General features: G+C 42.1%; 1 protein-coding gene across 1 annotated transcript; it reads left to right on the forward strand.

Annotated features, from left to right (window-relative positions):
- The first annotated feature begins 1,107 nt into the window (after positions 1 to 1,107).
- cavin1a (caveolae associated protein 1a) lies at positions 1,108 to 22,036 on the forward strand. Its single transcript, XM_083780385.1, has 2 exons — positions 1,108 to 1,929; positions 19,614 to 22,036. Exons 1-2 carry the CDS (start codon positions 1,414 to 1,416, stop codon positions 20,364 to 20,366), a joined length of 1,269 nt encoding a protein of 422 aa, XP_083636511.1. The 5' UTR covers positions 1,108 to 1,413; the 3' UTR covers positions 20,367 to 22,036.
- The last annotated feature ends 86 nt before the right edge of the window (positions 22,037 to 22,122 follow it).

The following is a 22,122-nucleotide window of genomic DNA, read 5'->3' on the forward strand; positions in this document are numbered from 1 at the left end:
ATCCGTCCCCCCGTGCTATGGGATGTACCTTTTCAGCACAGCAGGTTGAACTGGAAGGCAAACTTGTAGAGAGGCTGAGCCATGTTTGTAGTCCGCTCTGGCAACTTGTTGAATGCAGACCAGGGAGGGGAGGTGCCGGTGGTACAGGTACACTGACTAGTGAGTCACAGAATTAACACGAGCCGGTGACGTAAAGCAACAGAGTTTAGAATATGAATGTATCGTTATTCTAGACCAAATTCAACACAGGCACAGGCAGAGAGAGAAGCAAAACTGCTAAATGTTATGACTGAACAGTGCCATCTGCTGGAGACCCATATGAGTAGTGGAATGGAACTACCATACGTTTCAAGTTCAACTGTAAATTATTGTCCCAATTAAGTCGCAGCTGAGCGACGTGGTTTTTAATGTGGTGTTAATGTGGTGTTACTTTTACTCAACAGTAGATTTTTTTAAATGCATGCAAAAAGAAGGACAAATATGGACAGACATCTACCTACAAAAGGTACAATAATGGCACCAGCCTGCCCTACATCATATTTGTCAAATGCCTTTTAAGTAGCCTATAGTGGCCAAATGTGTTGAAATCAATATTGCAATCATGTATAACTATGCTGTATGTTGTTATTTTGTTGTTTTGTAAATAACATACATTGTAATTGTTATCCTTCTTTACACAATGGGAAAACCTAATTCCATGCATTTTAAAAAGTTACATAATAACTACCTTTTGTTTTAAATTGGCATTGATGATTTGGTATATACTTAATAAGTATTTCTATTTTTGGGTTAACAAAATAAAAGTATATATTACAACAGAAAATCATGTTGAACCAACCACATATATAGTGAATATGATTGTCATATAACTTACATTGAGCCAACTAGATCATTCAGATGCAACTTGCCTATAATGTATTAGTTCAGTTGGAAGGAGGTCTAAAACCTTTTACAGTGTATTTGTGTAGCATCTCCCCCCTCTGTTGCCCCCTCTGTTGTCTCAGTAAAGTCACTCCTCTGCAGTGGGCAGGGACAGGGTGGAGCCTCAGCAGTAGGGGGCAAGGGGTGGGGGGCCGGGTGGAGGAAAGGAAAAGTTTGACTGGGTGGTTTCACAGGGTGCAGAGGCATTTCAGTCAGGGCACATATGCCTCAGCTTTGAGAGGCACTGCTCCCGTTGGCTGGCCAGCATCCCAGAGCAGGCGGCAAGACAGTCAGACAGACTGTGTGTGAGAAACAGAGCTGGGGAAAAAGTTACTGTAGTTTAGAAAGAGGGAGATACGAGGACTGTGGGAGAAAGTGTGGTTAGGAGAGAAACGAGGACCTGGGGCCGACGTTTGGACGCTCCTGCTGGTTGTCTTTCAGCTGTGTATTTATATCCTCGTGAGTTTGTGTGCCTACAGTGTGCCTACAGCCATGGCGGATGCAGGTGTGAAGCAGCCTAAGCAGCAGCAGCAGCCCACTTTGATAGAGGTATCCGACGACGATGAAGAGGTGGCCCTGGTGGCCGCTGCCACAGAACCGGCCGTAGAAGATGACCCTGCCGAGGAGGTGGACCTGGTGCTGCCCGCCGACTCAGAGGAGGAGGAGAAGAGCGAGGCGCAGGTGAACGGGATCATGGTCCTGGGCCTGCTGGACAAGATCATCGGGGTGGTGGACCAGATCCAGCAGACTCAGCAGGGCCTGGAGACCCGACAGGAGGCCATGGAGAAGTCGGTGTCATGCATCCAGGGGGACCTGTTGAAGCTCTCCAAGAGCCACACGGGCACAGCCACCACCGTCAACAAGATGCTGGAAAAGGTGCGCAAGGTCAGCGTCAACGTGAAGACAGTGCGCAGCAACCTGGAGAAGCAGGCAGGCCAGATCAAGAAGCTGGAGAGCAATGAGCACGAACTGCTGAAGAGACGCAATTTCAAAGTCCTCATCTCCCAGGTGAAATGGGGAAGGGGGGGTTGCTGATTGGCTCATGTCTGTGAGTTTCTCTCTTTATCCAGGCAGTGTTCATTGTCTGAGCCTCATCAAAATAATTCAGCATACTGTTAATATTATTGTATGATGTGGTAACACGTGCTAGATCAAGAATTCGAGTCCCACCATGGGGTGCGGTCATTGCGGTGCAATACATTCTTCATGATGCACAGGAAAGTCAGAGGGATGCGTGAAATGCACCTGAAAAGTTATTATTGTACCGTCACAGCAACCTTTTGACATCATCACCAGGGTGACTGAGTGAGCTCTCTTCACATCTAGGCATGAGTATTCCCTCCGCCATTTGAACTATGTAGTCAAAGGATGAGTGATGTCACGACTCACTGTAGTGTTGTTATAGTCCAAAGTCCGATCATAAGCATTTGTGTGATAAATAAGTCTTGGAGCAGGCTCTGTAGTTTACAGCAGCATCCAGTGTCCACTAGTTGGATGCTGTGGTATGTGGGAATTAACTCCTTGTGTTGCGTCGTCATTAGGGTTGGGACCTGGAACCGGTTCTTTTTCAGACCCGGTTCCAAGATTGAAGAACCATAATCGGTTCTATTGTATTTGGAGCCGTTTCTGGAACGTTTTTATTTTTATCACACTGTCAGAGCTGGCATGTGGACTTGATGTCTACTATACAATTACTATACCAGTGGTTCTCAAACATTGATTTCACTCTGAGAGTGTACTCTCTCAGAGTTACAGTTCTGTAAGGGTCCATTTGGAACCCTCTATAGGAATCGTTAAAGGGAACCGTTAAGGAATCGGATCAGAATCGTTAAGGAACCAGAATCATTAATTTCCTAAAGGTTCCCAGCCCTAGTTGTCATTTCATATTATTCCCATATGATAGACTATCATCATTCTCTAACAGATAGAGAACTATACCACTATCATACCGCTATCATCGGCAAGGACATGAGTGAGGCAGACTTTCGTTACCCAGGGAGACTATATAAAGAGCAGCAGAAACCCTGGGAGTGACTTACTGTAAAAGATGAGGTCCATAATAAACACTGGCATGGTGGTACAGACTTGGCAGACCTTGTACTATGTCAAATTAAGATATCCCTTTTATTGTGGACGTTTGACCATGATGTAAACTAGAGCTATACTTAGTATAGATCGTATACTTTGCCCCACCTGCTCGTGGGATCAGTACTGCTCATATAGCATGCGCTCGCTCTACAGTAGTTATAACCTTCATGCTGCATGCAGAATAATATTCTGAGATAATTCCTCAATCTTCTCAACATTCATAATAATTTATAATTATAAATGATGAACTAATTCATATATTGAGTAGGCCTATACAAAATGCATTGGAAATGCCAATCTAAATATTATCTTATCTATATACCTGGAATATACATCCCTAGTAAAAAAACTAGAAATACATCTGCACTCTGCACCATCATGTGTAAACGGAATGAATGCAAGTTTGCGTGTGTGGCTCACCGATAGGTCTATATCTACCAGTCCAGCTTGTACTTGAGACCAAAGTCTTTTTTTAGCAGACCATGCTGTAATGTCTGGGATACAGCTTGCAGCCTGCATATGGCAGGAACTCTGCTTTACTTTATCCTGACCTAGACTAGTCTAGACTACCAGTACAATACAAACCGAGAGAGAATACAAATGAAGACATCAATGATACTATCTCATCTGTATTTCTTTATCTAGCCACATAGATGTTAGGACGAATCTTCCAGTTAACTCACCAACTGGGTTACTCATCTTGATAGTAGTAAAACAACTTATTATAGTTTTTTCTCTCCCTGAACTATAGTACAGATAGTATAGCTGTGCTCTCTGGCACTGTAATTAGTAAAAGAAAACAGAAATAACTGGAATATATTTAACATCTTGTTTGGCAAATCTTTTGTTTTGTCAAGGTGTTCTTTTACTTAGAATGTATGCGTGTGGAGTTGGGCACTAGTCTTGGACAGTGCTTGGTAGACGATTTGTGCGGTCTAACTTTCAGATCCCCCAGCCGGTATGTCCACTGTGGCAGCAGGTTACACTATTGGCATTTAACAGAAACTCAATCACCTTAATAAATTACTGCAGTAAAGCAGGTGCCCCCTGCGGTGTGTGACAGTGACATAAATGGACTTCATTCAAATGGTAAATAGTGTCCGCATTTCTATACGGCCGCTCTACCTCCTGAGCTATTGCCATCAGTGACATCCATCAGTGTGTCCTGTTTTTTACCGTGTGTGTGTGTGTGTGTGTGTGTGTGTGTGTGTGTGTGTGTGTGTGTGTGTTGACGAGTCCTTGTGTGTTAAAATGTGGTTATATTATGGTCATCTTTTTTTCATTCATTCATTCATGTAGTACAACATATCAAACTCCTTCTACACATACACAGGCATTTCCGACCTTATTACAGTATGTTTATGTTATTATTAATTGTTTCTACCATATATCTCAGCGTTTGTTCTTGTGTCTTCCCAGCAGTAAGAGCTGTGTGACTTCCATATTGCAGGTGTTGCATTTTCGTCCATCTATATTTATTGTCAGAGAATGGCTGTAGGGTGTCCGGTTTAAATGACACAAATTGGCAGCATAGCAAATCAGACGGGCCCTGAGTTCACGTGTGTGTGTGTGTGTGTGTGTGTGTGTGTGTGTGTGTGTGTGTGTGTGTGTGTGTGTGTGTGTGTGTGTGTGTGTGTGTGTGTGTGTGTGTGCTGTGCGTGTGTGCTGTGCGTGTTGAAAGTGTGTGCATTTGTCACCTCCCTCCACTGGCTTTCAATCACTGAGAGTATCAAGTGACAGGTCAAGTGATAGTTGTTATAGAAACATTATCATAGTATTATTTGTGTCATGCAAGCTCTTACGCTTGAAGCATATTTGTGTGTGTGTGTGTGTGTGTGTGTGTGTGTGTGTGTGTGTGTGTGTGTGTGTGTGTGTGTGTGTGTGTGTGTGTGTGTGTGTGTGTGTGTGTGTGTGTGTGTGTGTGTGTGTGTGTGTGTGTGTGTGTGTGAGAGAGAGTGAGTGTATATATATTGGAGGCAGTATTGGATTCAACTAGGTGTTTCTCTCATGTTACCATCTTTCTGTACACTGAGAATAGCCACATCCCTCCGTGCTAGCTTCTGGAAAACACTTTGACAGTGTTACTTTATAATTACACCTCCATTAATGGCAGAACACTGTCCCCTATAGCAACAACAGGGTGTCATTATAGATGAAGGCTTTTTCAAAACATTAAAAAAAATCGATAGCTAATTTTACATGTTACATTTTACTTTTAAGTATAAATTAGGGCAGTAATTTATGAAAAAACATACCAAAATTAAATATGGAGATACAAGGATTCTGCCCGATGCGACGTTATACTAATAAAACTTGACTCTGAGTTGGAGGGCCTTCACATTGACTCTGAGTTGGAGAGCCTTCACATTGACTCTGAGTTGGAGGGCCTTCACATTCACTATGAGTTGGAGAGCCTTCACATTCACTATGAGTTGGAGAGCCTTCACATTCACTATGAGTTGGAGAGCCTTCACATTCACTATGAGTTGGAGAGCCTTCACATTCACTATACAATTTACAATTTACAATTTAGGCATTTAGCAGACGCTCTTAATCCAGAGCGACTTACATTTAAGCAAGAACAAAAGCATGGGAATACATCACATAAAAGCATTTATCATGAGACATGCGTAAGCTAAGAAGGTAACAGTGGAATATCTATATGATGAAACTATACATACACTATACATAATAAACTATACATATTCACTACTATGCTATACATATGTACTATGGCGTGCTATGACTATATACAATACAATTATAGTGCTGTCTACATAACATGCTATAAGTCTGTGTCAAATGCTATCTAAGCCAACAGAAATGCTATCTAAGGGGTTGGAGAGCCTTCACATTGCAAAAGTCTGTCAGCACCTCACTGGAGACTGCAGGTCAGCGACCCATGAGCTCACTCCTTGTCCAGATCTCACTCTCTGCTAATACTTCCTACATTCCTACATACTCAAATCCTTAAGTGTTCTTCTAACACTGAAGGTGTAGAAATCAGGGTTGCATATCGATTTCTATCAATCCCTTTTTTCAAATAATCGTGACGCATACTTATTAGTTATGATAGGGGATTTTCCATTAACCTTTTATATAAGTAATTCTTAACAGATATCTCTGTCTGAACTTTTCATGAACTAAAGTTTGATTTGTGCCCATGAAGTATGAACATCTTTTTGCGAGACAGTCTGCCATTGAACATAAAAGATGCTAGCACAAGTGTACTTGCCATGTTCCTTGCTAACGCCTGAGCTGAAATTATTATTTCTCAGACGATTCTAGTGATATCATACAATAATTGCCACATCAGTTAATAAAAAACGATTCTATATTAACAAATCAAAACAAATACATTTGAATGGATTTCTTATATATGATTGACTAAATTGATTAATCTGATTAAACACGTAAGCCCTATTTTATGCTTTGTCGTCCAGCGGTGTCACGCAAAAATACAAAAGCATGAGCTCACAAGTGAGATTGTAGATTTGCTATTTTCTGTATTTTAATAATCAATTATTATTTATAATCATATAATCAACTGATTAGTTTAATTAACAGTGACTACATGACAATACACAGGCTTTATAACTAATGTTGACTTGTCTCGTGGCCCAAGATGCCTGTGTGTATAAATGTCATTTTACACTCTATTTCTTAAATCTTGACATTCTGATAATTCAGTGTGATGTGAATGTACAGTAATGTATGTGTGTCCCTCTGTGATATGGCTCTGCTGTCTGTCTGGACTGAGGGTCTGACTTCGTTTGGCAGGAAGTGATAATCACTTGGTCGTCTCTATTGGAGAAAGTAGACTATTATGCAGTCTACTTTCAAGGGCCATTTGCCTCATCCAAACCACTTAGCACTTCATAGTGCAGTCACAATGACCCAGCTTACAGCCACTTTAAGCACTTGAACCCTAAAATACCCAGGGGTCTATACTAGGCCCCCTCGTGTTTTCCCAGTGCATCAAATATAAAAAGTAGCATATAAATTAGCTTATCCCTCTCATTCGCACACACCTCTCATATTCCGTCCATACCGCCACAGCCCCCACCCATCTCCATCTTCTGGGGTGGTGGAAAGATGTCTGTCAGGCTCTACATTTCACTGTTGCGTGTCAGCTCCTACAGTTAGTTATGTACAGCCATAGCTCCAAGTTCCAGTGCTTGATGGCGTGTGTCTGCTTGTGCATGTAAAACTTTGTCCCCCTCCAGCAAGTGCACGTGTGCATTGTTCCATTGCGCACGGTGCTCATGTGCATGGGCACACATTTTGTGCATTATTCATTGGTTATTCAAATGTGATGAGGTCGGCACATTAGGGCACATTTGGGCAAGTAGCTATGGCCCAAGGAGTGTTTTTCGTGCAAAACCAATGCTTGGAATGGATTCAGAATCATGAAAACCCCCTAGTTTGACATGTCACATGCTACTTAAAGCATAATGAAATTTAGAAGATTTTGCCTTATAATGGTTGTATGGTACCCCAACTTTCAGCAGATGTCAAAAATTCCCCTAGGGTGGTGGAATAGAAACCAATGTGGGATATGTTAGTAGACACCTTTACAAACACATTGGTGAAGAAAATCTTGGTAAGAAATGTATTCCCGGATTTGACATTATACTGATAATATTCCCTGACTACACCCAGAGGACTGTCCTTGGCCCCCTCATTTTTATCAATCTACACCAAATCATTTGCTGACAATAGCCGATCTGTGAGCTTGTAGATTGACAAGCAGAATGGTTCAAGCTACATGTTGAAGCTTCAGAACTTCAACTAGAAGTCCTGAAGTCCTGTGTTTGTAACACCAACCAAGGACCAACATTTTGCCCCCTCCTTTTCTGTATTTTCTGACCCGAACTCCACTGAATATGTGATTTGAGTTGGTTGTAGGTAATGTCATGTCATTCTCACCTTTTCGCTGTCACTGTCATTAGGATGCTGTATGTGTGTGGCAGAAATCCGATCCCTTGCCATTCCTATTGGTTAAGGCCAAAGGTTTGGGACCTCAAACACTGTTTGTCTGTTTGTTTTTTATATACATTAATTAATAACTAACCAAAACAGACAAATCATCCTCCTACATATTTAGTATGTTACCAGTACCACCACTAACAAGGGTGGGGGCACACACACACACACACACACACACACACACACACACACACACACACACACACACACACACACACACACACACACACACACACACACACACACACACACACACACACACACACACACCATTTTTTGCCATTTAACTTTATATGGTTATAATGTGGTTATATTCATGTAGAAAACAGAAGAAGAAATGATTATTATAACTAAAGCTAGCAAAATAAATAGGGAAGGAGAGGTCATCGTTTTATTGCGTCCCTAACTGCGTTTTGGGATGCAAAATGCACCCTATTTTAATCTCTGCACGCACGCACACGCACACGCACACGCACGCACACACACACACACACACACACACACACACACACACACACACACACACACACACACACACACACACACACACACACACACACACATAAATGAAAGAAAAAGGAACGGTTTTGGACATACAAGGTTTCTACCCGACAAATATGTCTTTCCTACGGATTTACTCGCTGAGGTAGATATCAGGTCACCTGTTGAGGTTCTCATCCAGCTTTTTAGCTAAGCTGGGACGTCTCTTCATACACTAGCACCTCCCAGCTCTGTGGGAAACACATGTATACACTCTTACTCCAAGACTCGTAGGCACTCAACTCAGAAATGACAGCCAAAGTAGCAAGTTTGCCAAATCGTGTGACTACATATTAAATGAAAACTGCTGGGGTAGTCCGATATAACTACAGCAGCAGCAATGGAATGAAGCGCTGCAGTGTCCGCTTTCGTTGAGTGAGTCTAAATTTAGCCACATACTCGGCACCAATTAATTGAGAGAGAGAGAGAGTGTGTGTGTGTGTGTGTGTGTGTGTGTGTGTGTGTGTGTGTGTGTGTGTGTGTGTGTGTGTGTGTGTGTGTGTTGGTACTGGTAAGTGGTAACATACTAAATATGTATAGGAGGATGATTTGTCTGTTTTGGTTAGTATTTATTAATGTATATCAAGATTGTGAGCTTGTAGATCTGCTATTTTCAAAATATTTGTATACATTTGTAACCATGTGAAATGGGGACATTATGCATAATGAGTACTTTCACTTTTGGTACTTTTAGATTTTTGATAGCGATACTTTTACTCAAATAAAGTTTGAATTTCTGGACTTTTATACTTATACGTATCAGAGCATTTGTACATTGCAGTATTGATACTTTTACTTATAAGTAAAATATGTGAGTACTTTTTCCACCACTGCTTGCTGTACAAGTTGGTAAAAACTGAGTACTTCTTCCACCACTGTCTGCATCTATGCCATCAATAATCGCTGACCAGTCCCATTGTTCAGGATCTCTCAAACAATAGTGCAAGCGTGAACAAAGCCATGCAATATGGCTTCCTTCCCACATCGCCAAGCATTATTGAGCAAGAATGACAGGTCATGAATCACTGCATTATAGCTCTATACGTAATCTTATAGTCTGATATGCTATTATCTGATGCTATATTAACGGCTATAGCAGGCTGTTAATCATGTTCTAACTAGATGAAGATTGCTCTGGTGCTGATTGCTTATCATTTTTCTTATACTGTAGGTCTAGTAAGAATTTAGTAATTACAATACTAATCATTTATAATAATATGGGGGCACGGTGGCACAGTCGGTAGTGCCTTACAGCTAGAAGGTCCTGGCATGAGTTCAAGTCCGTTGCTCTCCCCAGGTTGGCAGAGCGTGTGTAGAGCCCAGGATCACATTATTGACAGTGACACAGGGGTGAAAATGGGTTGTAAAATCGTGCTTGAATCCTGCTTGGGGCGCCAGATTGCTCAGGACCGGCCCTGGCTGTAAACGTGACAGCAGATCCCATAGCCCGAAGTCGGACCTTAAATATTGAAAAAGTGTCTTAGACTTAGCGTAATGCCAATACCCATGTGCAAGTTCAGATTAATTGCTCAACCCACTGAGAAGAACCTGCGAGAGTGGGACTGACGGACAGAGGTTTCCTTATGTAGTTAGGATATATGTTGGATCATGTAGGATAAAAACTGTCCGGTGTAAAAGTGCAGTCCAAGAAAGTATAAGCTCCTAATTCAACATTAAATGCAAGAAACCAGATAGAAAGACTGCACTGATAGCTGTTGATGTAGTTTTGAATTATTCATCAGTTATGTCTTAGTCTTAATTAACTATAACCAGTAAGACGCCCTGAGTAAGACGCGACATCGCCCCGCATCCGCCTCATTGACGGCAGACTGCTGGGCGAGCGCTGGTGCTTTGGCATGGGGGCTCAGATCAACATATGGAATGAATTCTGTACTGGCCATATACTGTATATATACCTCATCAAACCCTGTAGTGAGTGTACAGGGTTTGATGAGGTCAGATCAACATAAGGAATGTCAGAACAGGCCAGCTCTATATATAAAGATATAAGGGTGGCAGCGGGGCAGTGTCTTGAGTGTACAGGGTTTGATGAGGGCCCAGGTATAGGGCCGGGCCTTAAGTTTCGGGCCTGTTGAGAACTCTAGTTTTTGTCAGCTGCTGGTGCGGCTGCACTAATAACTTTAAGGCGGGCCCGTCTAGAGTTTGAATGGACAGGTATCATTCAAAAGGGAGACATCGAAGAGGAAGGACGCGTGGGGAGGGATCAACATACTGTATGGAATGTCAGAACAGGTCAGGAGGTGTGACGTGACACACGGAAATGCAGGTTTATAGTATTCATAGTAAATATAACCCTGTGTTGTTCTAAACTTTACAGCAACGTTACTTAATCTGTTACTATAATGCACCATTACAGGCACGCACAGCTTTGTTATATAATTTACCCTAGCTAGCGGTGGTCGCTGCCAGTTCATTCAAACACAACTGGAAAAGTAAATGGTCAAACCCTGAGATTCCACTTGGTTTTGAGTCATAGTTGTGGGAGGCAGGGCTGAAGCATGGAAAAGGGCTTTCCCAGTCTGACTTCTGTACATGAAGTCAGACATTACTGTGACAGAAAAGCTAAGGAACTCGCTTCCTGTGGCACATACTCAGGCTGTGTAGTGACATCACCATGGGTCTTAATGGAAACAAAATGTTCTCTCTTTGAATACATCTGCCTGTAAGGAGACACATTAATACTGCAGAGCTTGACTGTTGGGGGACAAGAGAGCATTGTGTTTTCCACAAAACAGAATAGTTACTGTATACTCCTCTCCTGCATTACATCTTCAGTCGTACTAACAGCTCCCTAAATGCCTGGTTTAGTAATCTCCAATTAGTAGAACATAAGGGCTGACTCAGCTTATATTACGCTGCCATAAACACAATGCCAAACAACCACAATTTTACCAGGATAACCAACTGATAAAACATGCAACTTTATTTGACTCTTAAGGACCAAAGTGTTGTGCTTCATTGGCATTGGCATGACTTAATTGGACATTAACAAGCGTGATGTTAAATAGCACAAAAAGCGGTTCTTAATTCTTTGGCTCATAATCTTATAGGGGAACTTGTTTTGGGAGCTATATAGCACCTATTTTATGTAGCATCTTTGTCAAATGGTGCTAGAACCATTAGAGGTGCATGCCTATTCTTCTAAGCTGTACCAGTTGAGATCCTCTAAAGCAGTGGTTCCCAAAGTGGGGTCCGGGGACCCCCAGGGGTCCTTGAGGGAGTTCCAGGCGGTCCCCAGCTAAATGATAGTTTGGAGTATAGTATACAAATGGACCCTATTTGGTTCCATTTGTACACTCTCTCAGAGTTAAAGGGGTCCCAGAGATAGAAATGTCATTAAATGGGGGTCCATAGACTAATGCGTGTCATACTGGGGGTCCTTGATATTAAACTCTGCGAGGGCCGTATAAATCTTCTCTTATGGGGGTCCCTGGCATATCTTTTCAAATGGGGGTCCGCGGGATAATTAGTGTCAATTTCGGGGTCCATGCCATGAAAAGGTTTGGGAACCACTGCTCTAAAGAACCATACAGCATTGTTATATTGCGCCTCAACAACCTCAAAGAACCGTTTAAGAACTGATGCGGAACCAAAACATTTGATGTGTTATAAACACAAACCTCCACCGTCGGTCTGTTTTGAGCCACCCCTCCCCTCTAGCTCCTTCTAGAAGGTCACATGGGTGATATCACTGTCTCCTAGTTAAATGTGCTGCACAGCTTCACAAAGTGGGACAGAACCAGACAGCTGCCTCTGTGATACACCACCACACCTACCTTTCATCACACTGCCTTTAAAGGAATGGTGTCTATCTTAATAGTGCGTGTGAGCCAGAGTGTGTGTGTGTGTGTGTGTGTGTGTGTGTGTGTGTGTGTGTGTGTGTGTGTGTGTGTGTGTGTGTGTGTGTGTGTGTTTGTGGGTGTGGATGCTACATATGTGGTTGTGTGAATGAGCAAGTGAGTAACGGCTGCATGGTTGAACACATGTTGGGTGTTCAATGCCTTGGTTCCGGATGGTCGTCATAGATGTTATACGACTTGTATAACAAATTGGATGCCAAGTTAACCTGCTAGCCCTTGTCTATTGCTGCTATACCACTGTCATGATGAAGCTTTCCGGGTAATGAGTTGCATGGGTACAGAATTGATGTGGCAAAACTAATTCATGGGTCACTGAAATAATGTAACAACCAAGAAATACCGACACACAAGTCATGCACACCTCACCTCAGTGTTTCTTTTTTTAGAAAATATTACCTAAATGGACCTGAGTGGCCATACCTGATTGGGTTCTGAGAAACAGAAGGTCACTGTTCGCCCCATCCTTGGTGTATGTGTCGAAATGTCCCTGAGAAAGACATTTAACCCCTAATTGCTCTCCATATTATATTAATGTTACCCATGTCTCCTAATAGATACTAGGATGGGTTAATGCAGAGGACAGATTTCACGTGTGCAAATATATTGTGACAAAAATTCCCCAAAGTAGTGGGGACCTTATTATTATTATTATTATTATTATTATTATTATTATTATTATTATTATTATTATTATTATTATTATTTATATTATTATTATTTATATTATTATTTATATTATTATTTATATTTATTATTTTCTTTTTACAGGTCTTTTTACAAGAACAATGTGATTATTTTATTGATATTGTTAATGGCGAACCCTGATAACATTGGACAGTAATACTAATAATGTTATGATCATATCAGTAAATGGCGTCTCAGTCCTGCTGAGGGAGGGAAAGATAGATGGAGACAGCGGGACGGAGAAAGAAAGAGGGAAAGATGCCAGTGGGTTTAGTCAGAGTGACTGCAGTGGTCTCTTTATAGCGCTTGTCAGGGCCACGCACTGTCGGCTCTGTTGTTCATGGCAACAGCCCTGTCGTTAAGTGATCCTTGTTGTGTGTCCTGCAGAGAATGCTCTAGCTGCCTCTGACAGGAATTAAGCCAGATTTATACGTTGTTGTTATATGGCAGTGCTTTGCTTGCTGAAATTAAACGATTTTCAGCTGAGGATGATTTATACAGTGTACTGTATACAAGATGTATTAGGCTTTAGAGACGCCAAAACGCATGCTGTGGTTTTATGGAGTGAGGGTGTTCCAATGCACAGGCCATGCTGGAGATGATAACATCTATTGCAGTCTTGTCATGCTTTAGTGTTGTCCATTTTGATCTCTTTATACAGTAGTAGCCTATTAAATGTCGATCCGTCTCTATCTCACCTCTCTCTCTTGAGCCTGATATATGTTTAGTCTCTTTCTCACAGAGACAAGCTCATGAGCCTAGGGACAGCGTTGGCCTGTCTACGCACGACACACACACACACACACACACACACACACACACACACACACACACACACACACACACACACACACACACACACACACACACACACACACACACGTCACACGTCACACACACACACACACACACACACACACACACACACACACACACACACACACACACACACACACACACACACACACTCAAAACATCTTTGACTCTGCCAACATTTCCATGAGGTATGATTCATCGTTCTCCAAGGAAAGAAAGACACATTACCAACAGAAGTCTCTCTCGTTGAGAGGGACACAGTCACACATACACACATACTACTATTACTCTGGCACCAGGCAGAATACTCGATTGCACGGAGCGCAACGCACACTTTTCCATTGCTGGTGAGTGGAAGGAGATGTGGAAGGTAACACAGGGACGCTAATGGACTTTCTCATTCTGTCACTCTGTTCTGTCACTAATTTGTTCACATGTCAAGCCATAGAAAATAGAAATGCTAAATCATTCCTGTTCTCTGTGATTGTAATTAGACAATGTGATCCTTGAAAGGCTGGCTGATATCTGCAATATAGGCCAGTGGTTCCAAACCTTTCAGGTCGAGACCCAAAAGAGAGATTAGACGTTTGGCCGGGACCCAAAATAGTGACCATCAACTCGTACAATTCCAAATGCTTATTAGGGTGGGGGGTCCCCAGTTAAAATATGATCAATTTGTGGGTCCCCAGTTCAAATATGATTTTTTGGGGGGTCACCGCCTGAAAATGTCGAGAACCACTGAACTAGATATCTTAGTAGACTGTGTAACTGGCACAGTGATTTAGTGCATGTCCTGAACATGTCCTGTTATATGACTTCAACTGTTCCCACTTCCCAGCATGCCCTGCACTGCCATGTTTCCACTGGCTGTAGCAGCTTCCTGTTCAGGCCTCATAACTGCAAATAGAGGTCCAAAATAACTGTGTGTGTGTGTGTGTGTGTGTGTGTGTGTGTGTGTGTGTGTGTGTGTGTGTGTGTGTGTGTGTGTGTGTGTGTGTGTGTGCGTGCGTGCCGTGCACACTGTGTGTAGATAGATTCGTAGTATAATTATAGTATATTTGTTTACTGTAACTGTAGTGTATTTGAATACAAAACTAGCAATTCAGTGTGTTGTTTCCTATAGCGCCATTGTGCAACTTAAACCAATTGGGACAATACATTTCTGTATTGAAATCCACCCATGCAGAAACATTCCTAGCATCAGCATTTCAGATTTGCTTTGGCTTGCTCAGAATGTGTAACATCAGAGCAGGGGAGTGACACTGTGCAAGTGCATATATCGTCCAGCTTTAATCAATGTAACACTAAACAGGTGATAGCCGTCAATGTAAACTTCACAACACAAGGACACGAGAGGTGGATGGTTGCCACAGCGACAGTGCCCTGTGTTCATCTGTTGCTTTGCAGAGGGGAGGGGTGGGGTAAGGGTTGGCTGAGTGCTGTAGTGGCCAGTAGCCAGAGAATGATAAATGGAATCCAGAGAGGGGGACAGGCAAGCCCAAAATAAACCCTAACACGGGCAGGTTGAACTGGGAGCCCCAGTGCCCCACCCCATACACCAGCACCAGATAATAAGGCAGCAATGTCAATTTTATAATAGACTCATATGGCAATATTTTAACAGATCAAGATAAAGAGAACTCTACACTGTGAACATTTGAGTGATGATCTGACAGGTATCTGTCTTTTTGGACAAAGACATAAAGGCCTCGGAAACCCAGACGTTAAATCAATTTTTCTCCCGGCGGATCCTGCCGGGAGCTGCCTATGCCATAAAAAGCACAGGTGAGTTCCAGTCTACTCAACCCCTAACCTACTGTATAAATGCACCATTTATCATTTATATCTGCGTCTTTTCCTTCTAACAAGATAATTGTTATTGGCTTATAATTGTTGTTTAATGATAATGTTAGTAAGGGTTTAGATAATGTCACTGTTACAAGAACGGCAATGCCCACAGTGTTTAATCTATAATGGCAGAGAAGATTAATAGATCTCTCATGTCAGCTAGCCTGAATTAATCTGTTGCAGGCCAGTGAAAATGGAAGAAAAAGGTAAGATTCACACTGGTCTGGAAAAATAGATAACCTTTCTGCTAAATCTTCCACTTCCTAACACATAATGCCATCCCCATCATCCTCTCAGTCAGAATACACACGCACGCACGCAGGCGTACACACACACACACACACACACACACACACACACACACACACACACACACACACACACACACACACACACACACACACACACACACACACGCAGTCACTGGTGCTGCTGAGATGAAAGAAGAACACAGATATATCTCTGCAGAGCTTATAGTGCTTTCCATGTGTTCTTCTTACACCTTGTTGCCAGGGGCCCTTGATGTTGTACATTTTACAAGGGGAAGCTCAGAGATTGCTAAGCTACATATAGCCACGGTTTAGGACCCAAGAGCACATAAGAGTAGACACACATTGTGGTGTAAAAGAAGATTAATTTCAGCCTGAATACAGGAACAGGACAGCTGGGGGAACAAGTGAGCGTACTGTACCAGGCAGGAAAGTTCACTGCCCAAATTGTAAATTGGACGTATTGGCCTGAGGTGGAAAGCCTCAGGCTTAGAACTCATGGCCAGGCTCCCTCTACCATGTCCTGATGAAGCTGACTGAGCCTGTGCCAATCAAGGACAACTCATTGGTGTGAAACCGCTGTGTGGCGTTGGTCGGTAACCTCTGGGTGCATAACTGCCATGTTCATTCTGTCAGGGGCAGGTAACGAATGGTTTGCCACAGCCTCCACAACTTACTCCAAACAAAAATGAAATTCTTCCCACTGGGTTCAGTGAATCATGATTGTTCTGTAACGGTTTTAAGCAGGAACTAAATGCAGGAAAGAATAGGTAGGTATTGTGAGGTGAAACTAGTTCAATTTAGCAACAGGCTGAATATATGAACAGGAAACGCACATGTGGGTAGCATACGGGACCAGGACATACTGTACTGTACTATACTAGCAGATGCACATAAAGAGCTTCTCTTATGTGACCATCAGTCAGGAGTCTAAGTAGGAGCAGAGAGGTGCGGCAGCCGGCAGGGTGGGGAAGTGATGATAATAAAGTCATCCATAACTTTAAAGACAGATCTCGCCATGAGTCAGAGGCATGTTGTCGGGGGTCAGGGCAGTGCATTGGGAGGGATGACATTCATTCTTATAATAGATATTTCTTAGTCCCTCTGCGACTATCTGGCATGCACACAGACAGCATGCTTCTAAGTTTGTTTGAATGTAGGCCTAGTTATTGAACTAGCTGCTGAATGAATGTCAGAAGAACAGCAGTTAATGGTTGAGCAAGAACTGGTGGTTTTAAGTTTTCTTCATCTGATTATTGAACCCACAAGTAAAATTATTATACAGAAAAAGATCTATTTTTATCTTTTTGTATTACATGAATGCAGTTCAGAAACAGCCAGGATATGTTGTCTTTTTACCACTAGGGGGGAGTATAAGACTGAAAAAAGGCCTGTTTTCACAGGCGCTCACTGGCTGCACAGTTCACACACAGTGAAGTCGATATTATCCTTGGCTAGTTGGCTCACAAGGTAATAATGCCCTAGACTTCTGTAGTGTGTTTAAAATATGTTAATAAGCTGTGAACGTGTTGTAATGTTTAGGTCAATGTATTAATACCTGACAAGTGGAACATGTCTAAAGTGAAGCTGACTTGTGTATGTTGCAATAGCCACAAAATGTTTTAGAAGTGCAAGCAGGCCCGGGCCAACCTAGCGGTCCGGCCGGGCACCTAGGCTCCTAATGCGCGTTGCGGGTTCGAGTCCGTTCCTGACGAACGTGGCTGTGTGTCACTCCCTGTCTCCCCTCGTTTCCTGTCTGAATTACAAGCAGAAATATGTTTTTTCAGTCCAGATGTTTCTTTTGATCGATTATAGCCGGTAGATATGGACAAATGTTTAAATACACTGCACAATGGAAAATACTTTTCCTTCTTGGAAAATGTCTCATCCCAAACCAGCTCTTGGTGATTGATGATTGATTGATTGATTGAAAATGTATTGTATTCAGTTAGTAGAATGGGTACAGTTCAAACAAAAGTACAGGTAAAAAAGAAACTGCTACGAGGATATAACCAGAAAAAAGCACTAAGATTTGTTTACATCAGGGTCCTCCATTTTCAATTCATCAGAACATTGTACATGTACAAATATACACGAAATTTAAATCATCAGAAAGTAAAAAAAAATAAAATACATGTACAGTATGGAAAAATAAAGGCGGGGGGACTTTAACTTTTTTAACAGACAGTTGAATTGCAGCCGCCCGTAAGTACTCTTTGAGAGCGGTTTTGAAGGAGTCTAGGGATTCACATTTCTTAATGACTGTTGGTAGGGCGTTCCACATTTTAGTGGCATAGGAGCGAAATGAATTTAACCCGTTGTTTGAGCCAAATCTGGGTTGTACGTGGTTTGTCGAACTCCCTCTGGTGTTGTGATTGTGGACTTTGTTGACATTATATTTTATAAGGAAGTATTTTGACATGACATAACGTGGGCCCATTGCATGTTGCTCTACGCTGTCGTCAACCCTAATCTATTCTAGACTATCAAAATGGGCAGGGGTGAGGTGGGTTCTGGAAGTAAGGCCAAGTAGTAGTCTGACCAGTTTGTTTTGGGATGTCTGAAGCCTTGTTTTAAGGGCCTTTGAGGTGCTGTGGTACCATGAGGTGCATACATAGTCAAATAAACCTTGTATGAGGGCTCCTGTTAGGGTCTTAAAAGGTTTGCTTTTCACCATTATGACAGGAAATGCATTTGTGTCTAGACATGCCATTGCGTGCATGCCGAGGTTTCGGTATGACTTTATCATTAATGTGTTTCCTTGAAGCAACAAAGATTTAAGATCTGTAGGGAGCTGTGCCAACCACACTGACCTCAGTTCTTTCTTTAAGATGGCAGATGACTTTGATACCTTCAAGCAGCATTTCAACAAATACACCACTAGATGGGGCGCAACAATAAAAAACTGTCTAATGCTGAATAATGGATCATGCATTCATATTTCCAATTTCATCTCCATCCTGAAGAGCATTATTCATTTCAATTTCTCAGAAATGATATAAATCACAGTTATCAGAGCCTGTGAGTGGATCACAAAAGTATAATATGACTCAATACAATTAAAAACAACTAGAAAGTTATAAAGATATCCAATTCATTTAGTTGATTGTGTTCCATGGACACATCAGGAAAATTACATTTAATGTCTTGACTATTATTTAAATTCAATTTCTGTTTAAAACTCTTTGGAACAACATATTAGTAGCCTCCTTCCACTGACTGCTGCAGGATTCGGTGGACAGTTTTGTGTTGTTGCATGCCCTCCATAGCCTTTTTCACTAATAAGTAAGTAAGCCTTGCTGAGCCATGAGGCTGTTTCTGTAGCGTGAGGCAGCTTGACCCCCTGGACATGAATGACGTTAGTATGTCACAGGGACTTACCCCCAATCCAGCTCTTGATGCTGAGTGCCAAGCAGGGCACTGGGTCCCATTTTTCAGAGTCTTTGGTATGACCTGGGCCGGGGATCGAACCCTGACCTCCCAGTCTGAGGGCGGACACTCAAACCACAAGGCCACTGAGCTGGTAATGATGCATTTCACTAATGTTGCATGTTGTATCTTTCTTGTGTCACTACAGGAAGAACCACCAAAGGAATCCAAGGCCAAGTCCGAGGAACCTTCAGTTGCTGAAGGTGTGATAGTCGAGGGCCTGCAGCAGATACCCGAGGAGGGATGCGAGGGGGCCGTCAACTCAGATGAGGAGGTGGAGATCGAAGAGATCGTCGAGGAGTCTCGGGCCCAGCGCATCAAACGCAGCAGTAAGGAACGCGTGGACAACATAAAGAAGGCCTTCTCCAAAGAGAAAATGGAGAAGAACCGGCTAAAGACCCGGGAGAAAATTGAAAAGACCAAGCAGAAAACTCGTGACAAAATGGAGAAGACAAGACTGAGGACCCGTGAAAACCTGGAGAAGACCAAGCACAGCTTAGAGTCGCAGATGGGAAAGCTGAGCACCCGCATGACTCCCAACCAGGAGCGCAAGGAGAAAGTGAAGACCTCCACAGAGAACATAAAGAAGTCCCTGACCCCTGACCACACCGTCCACGCTCGCTCAAAGACGGCCGTGTACCGGGTGCCGCCCTTCACCTTTCACGTGAAGAAGATCAGAGATGGGGAGGAGGTGGTGGTGCTGCAGAACACAGTGGAGGCCCTGGAGGTGGCCGAGATTGAGGGCCTGCCTGGGGCAGAGGAGGATGGGCATGTTGGCCTGCACGTGGAGGTGGCGGAAGGGGAGCTGGTGAGGGTAGACAGCCCAGAGATGGAGGTCTTGCTGGAGGTGGCTGAGGACTCCAAGCTGGTCCTGGTGGAGACAGACCACGTAACCAAGTAGACTGCTCCACTTCTGGGATGAGATGAAGGACGCTACTGAGAGGGATGAAGAAGAAAGGGAAACAGAGAGAGAGAGAGAGAGAGAGAGAGAGAGAGTAGAGAGAGAGAGAGAGAGAGAGAGAGAGAGAGAGAGAGAGAGAGAGATCATTGATTTGATTTTGATTACGAGGACAAAATGTTAACTAAAAGCTGACTTTCTGGACATGATCACAATCTATTATGACTCATTTATTTTCTGTTTCCTTTTTTCATTCAGCCAACACTGACAGGGAGGACTGTTTTTTGCTTCTAGTGTAACATTTTGAAGAAAAAGACAGTAGTTTATCACGCTGCAGGATGTTCCTGACCATATTTCTAAGCTTTTTTGTTATAAAGTGAATATTCTCATTCAATACAATTATCCCAGATCTAGATGTTGCAGATCAAGTTTTTTCATTACATTTTATTGTTTGTTTTCCGAAACAGAGTGCCAGAAATTAAAAGGGAAAAAGTAGCATTTGCTATTGATAATTTGATGTATAATTGCTATGTACAATATACATCAGAGAGTATGGTATTGGCAATAATGGTAAAGGGTTGACAGAAAGGTTTGTTGTGTTTTGGTCAACTCATGTAAAATAAATGAAATGTCTGGATGAGGTTATAATGTATTTCCTTAGTTGAAGAGGGTTTGAGATTAGATTATGAAGCTTTTTACTGCCACTGTGGGCTTGCCTCACTCAGGCTATTTGTGCAAAGTGTCAAGATGTAAAGTTTGTGACATATTAAAGGTTGAAATGATGATTGATAATGATGATGATGATGATTGAAATTCAAATTATGCCACAGGTATCTGTTATTTGAATTTATGTCAGGGAATGAGGTTTGATTTGATCGATTCCTCCTTTGTTGAAGTACCACAGCATTCATGAATTCATAGCTCATGGTCCTACTCACTGAAAGCTACTCTCTGTGGATACCATTATTTTTGCTGGCAACAAAAAACTAACAAACAAAACAAAAGTTTGTTTTGTATTCAGGAAAGGAGGGATAACAAAGACATTTCCACTTCAAGAACATTCTACCTAGGTTCTGAGTTGTACAATATTATTATGTGGGATATGGGTGCCTCTTCTAATACTCCTTGAATAAAGCTATAGTCACTAACATTTCATTTATCTTTAAATCATGATAAAAAACCGTATTGTTATTGTGTTTTTTCAATATGCATGTTTAATAATATTAACGTTATCAGCACATTTTAAAAATGACTACAATGTATTTGTATCTAGGCTGTGTTGGATTGAAGCTGGACATTGTAGTCTGACTGTAGACACTAGACAGTGTTGTCTATATAGCTACAGTGAGTGCTGCACATACTATAAACATGTCTTGAGAAGAACGGTGTCACAGCTCATTACAGGAAATGTTCATATCTCTACAGAACAATTTCCCGAAAGACCTGAAGCAAATTTCAGGGTAAAATGGCTGTTTAACGACAGCTCATTCCACATGCCGAAATGCAAAATGTCATGCTAATTGTTATAGGCCTATAGCCTAAAAGTAAAGTACAATAAGTAGCCTACATGACATTTAAATAAAACATTGTGATAAACATTGTGATAAACATTTTTTATCACAATCTACAAAGCAGAACTATTCATGTTGATTATGCAACCATGTGAATTTGAACCCAGATTTACTGTATTGCATATACTTGCTAGACGGAGGGGAACCTTTCCCTTGAACAAGACATAAAAAAAGACATAAAGCCTCTG

This window comes from Protomyctophum parallelum, assembly GCF_964188405.1.
Source record: "Protomyctophum parallelum genome assembly, chromosome: 13".
Classification (NCBI taxonomy): Eukaryota; Metazoa; Chordata; class Actinopteri; order Myctophiformes; family Myctophidae; genus Protomyctophum; species Protomyctophum parallelum.

Excerpts from the sequence above, each read along its gene's own strand:
- cavin1a (XM_083780385.1), top strand. The coding sequence starts at position 1,414 with ATGGCGGATGCAGGTGTGAAGCAGCCTAAGCAGCAGCAGCAGCCCACT. Across the intron at positions 1,930-19,613 it reads TCAAAGTCCTCATCTCCCAG|GAAGAACCACCAAAGGAATC; the intron begins GTGAAATGGGGA and ends GTGTCACTACAG.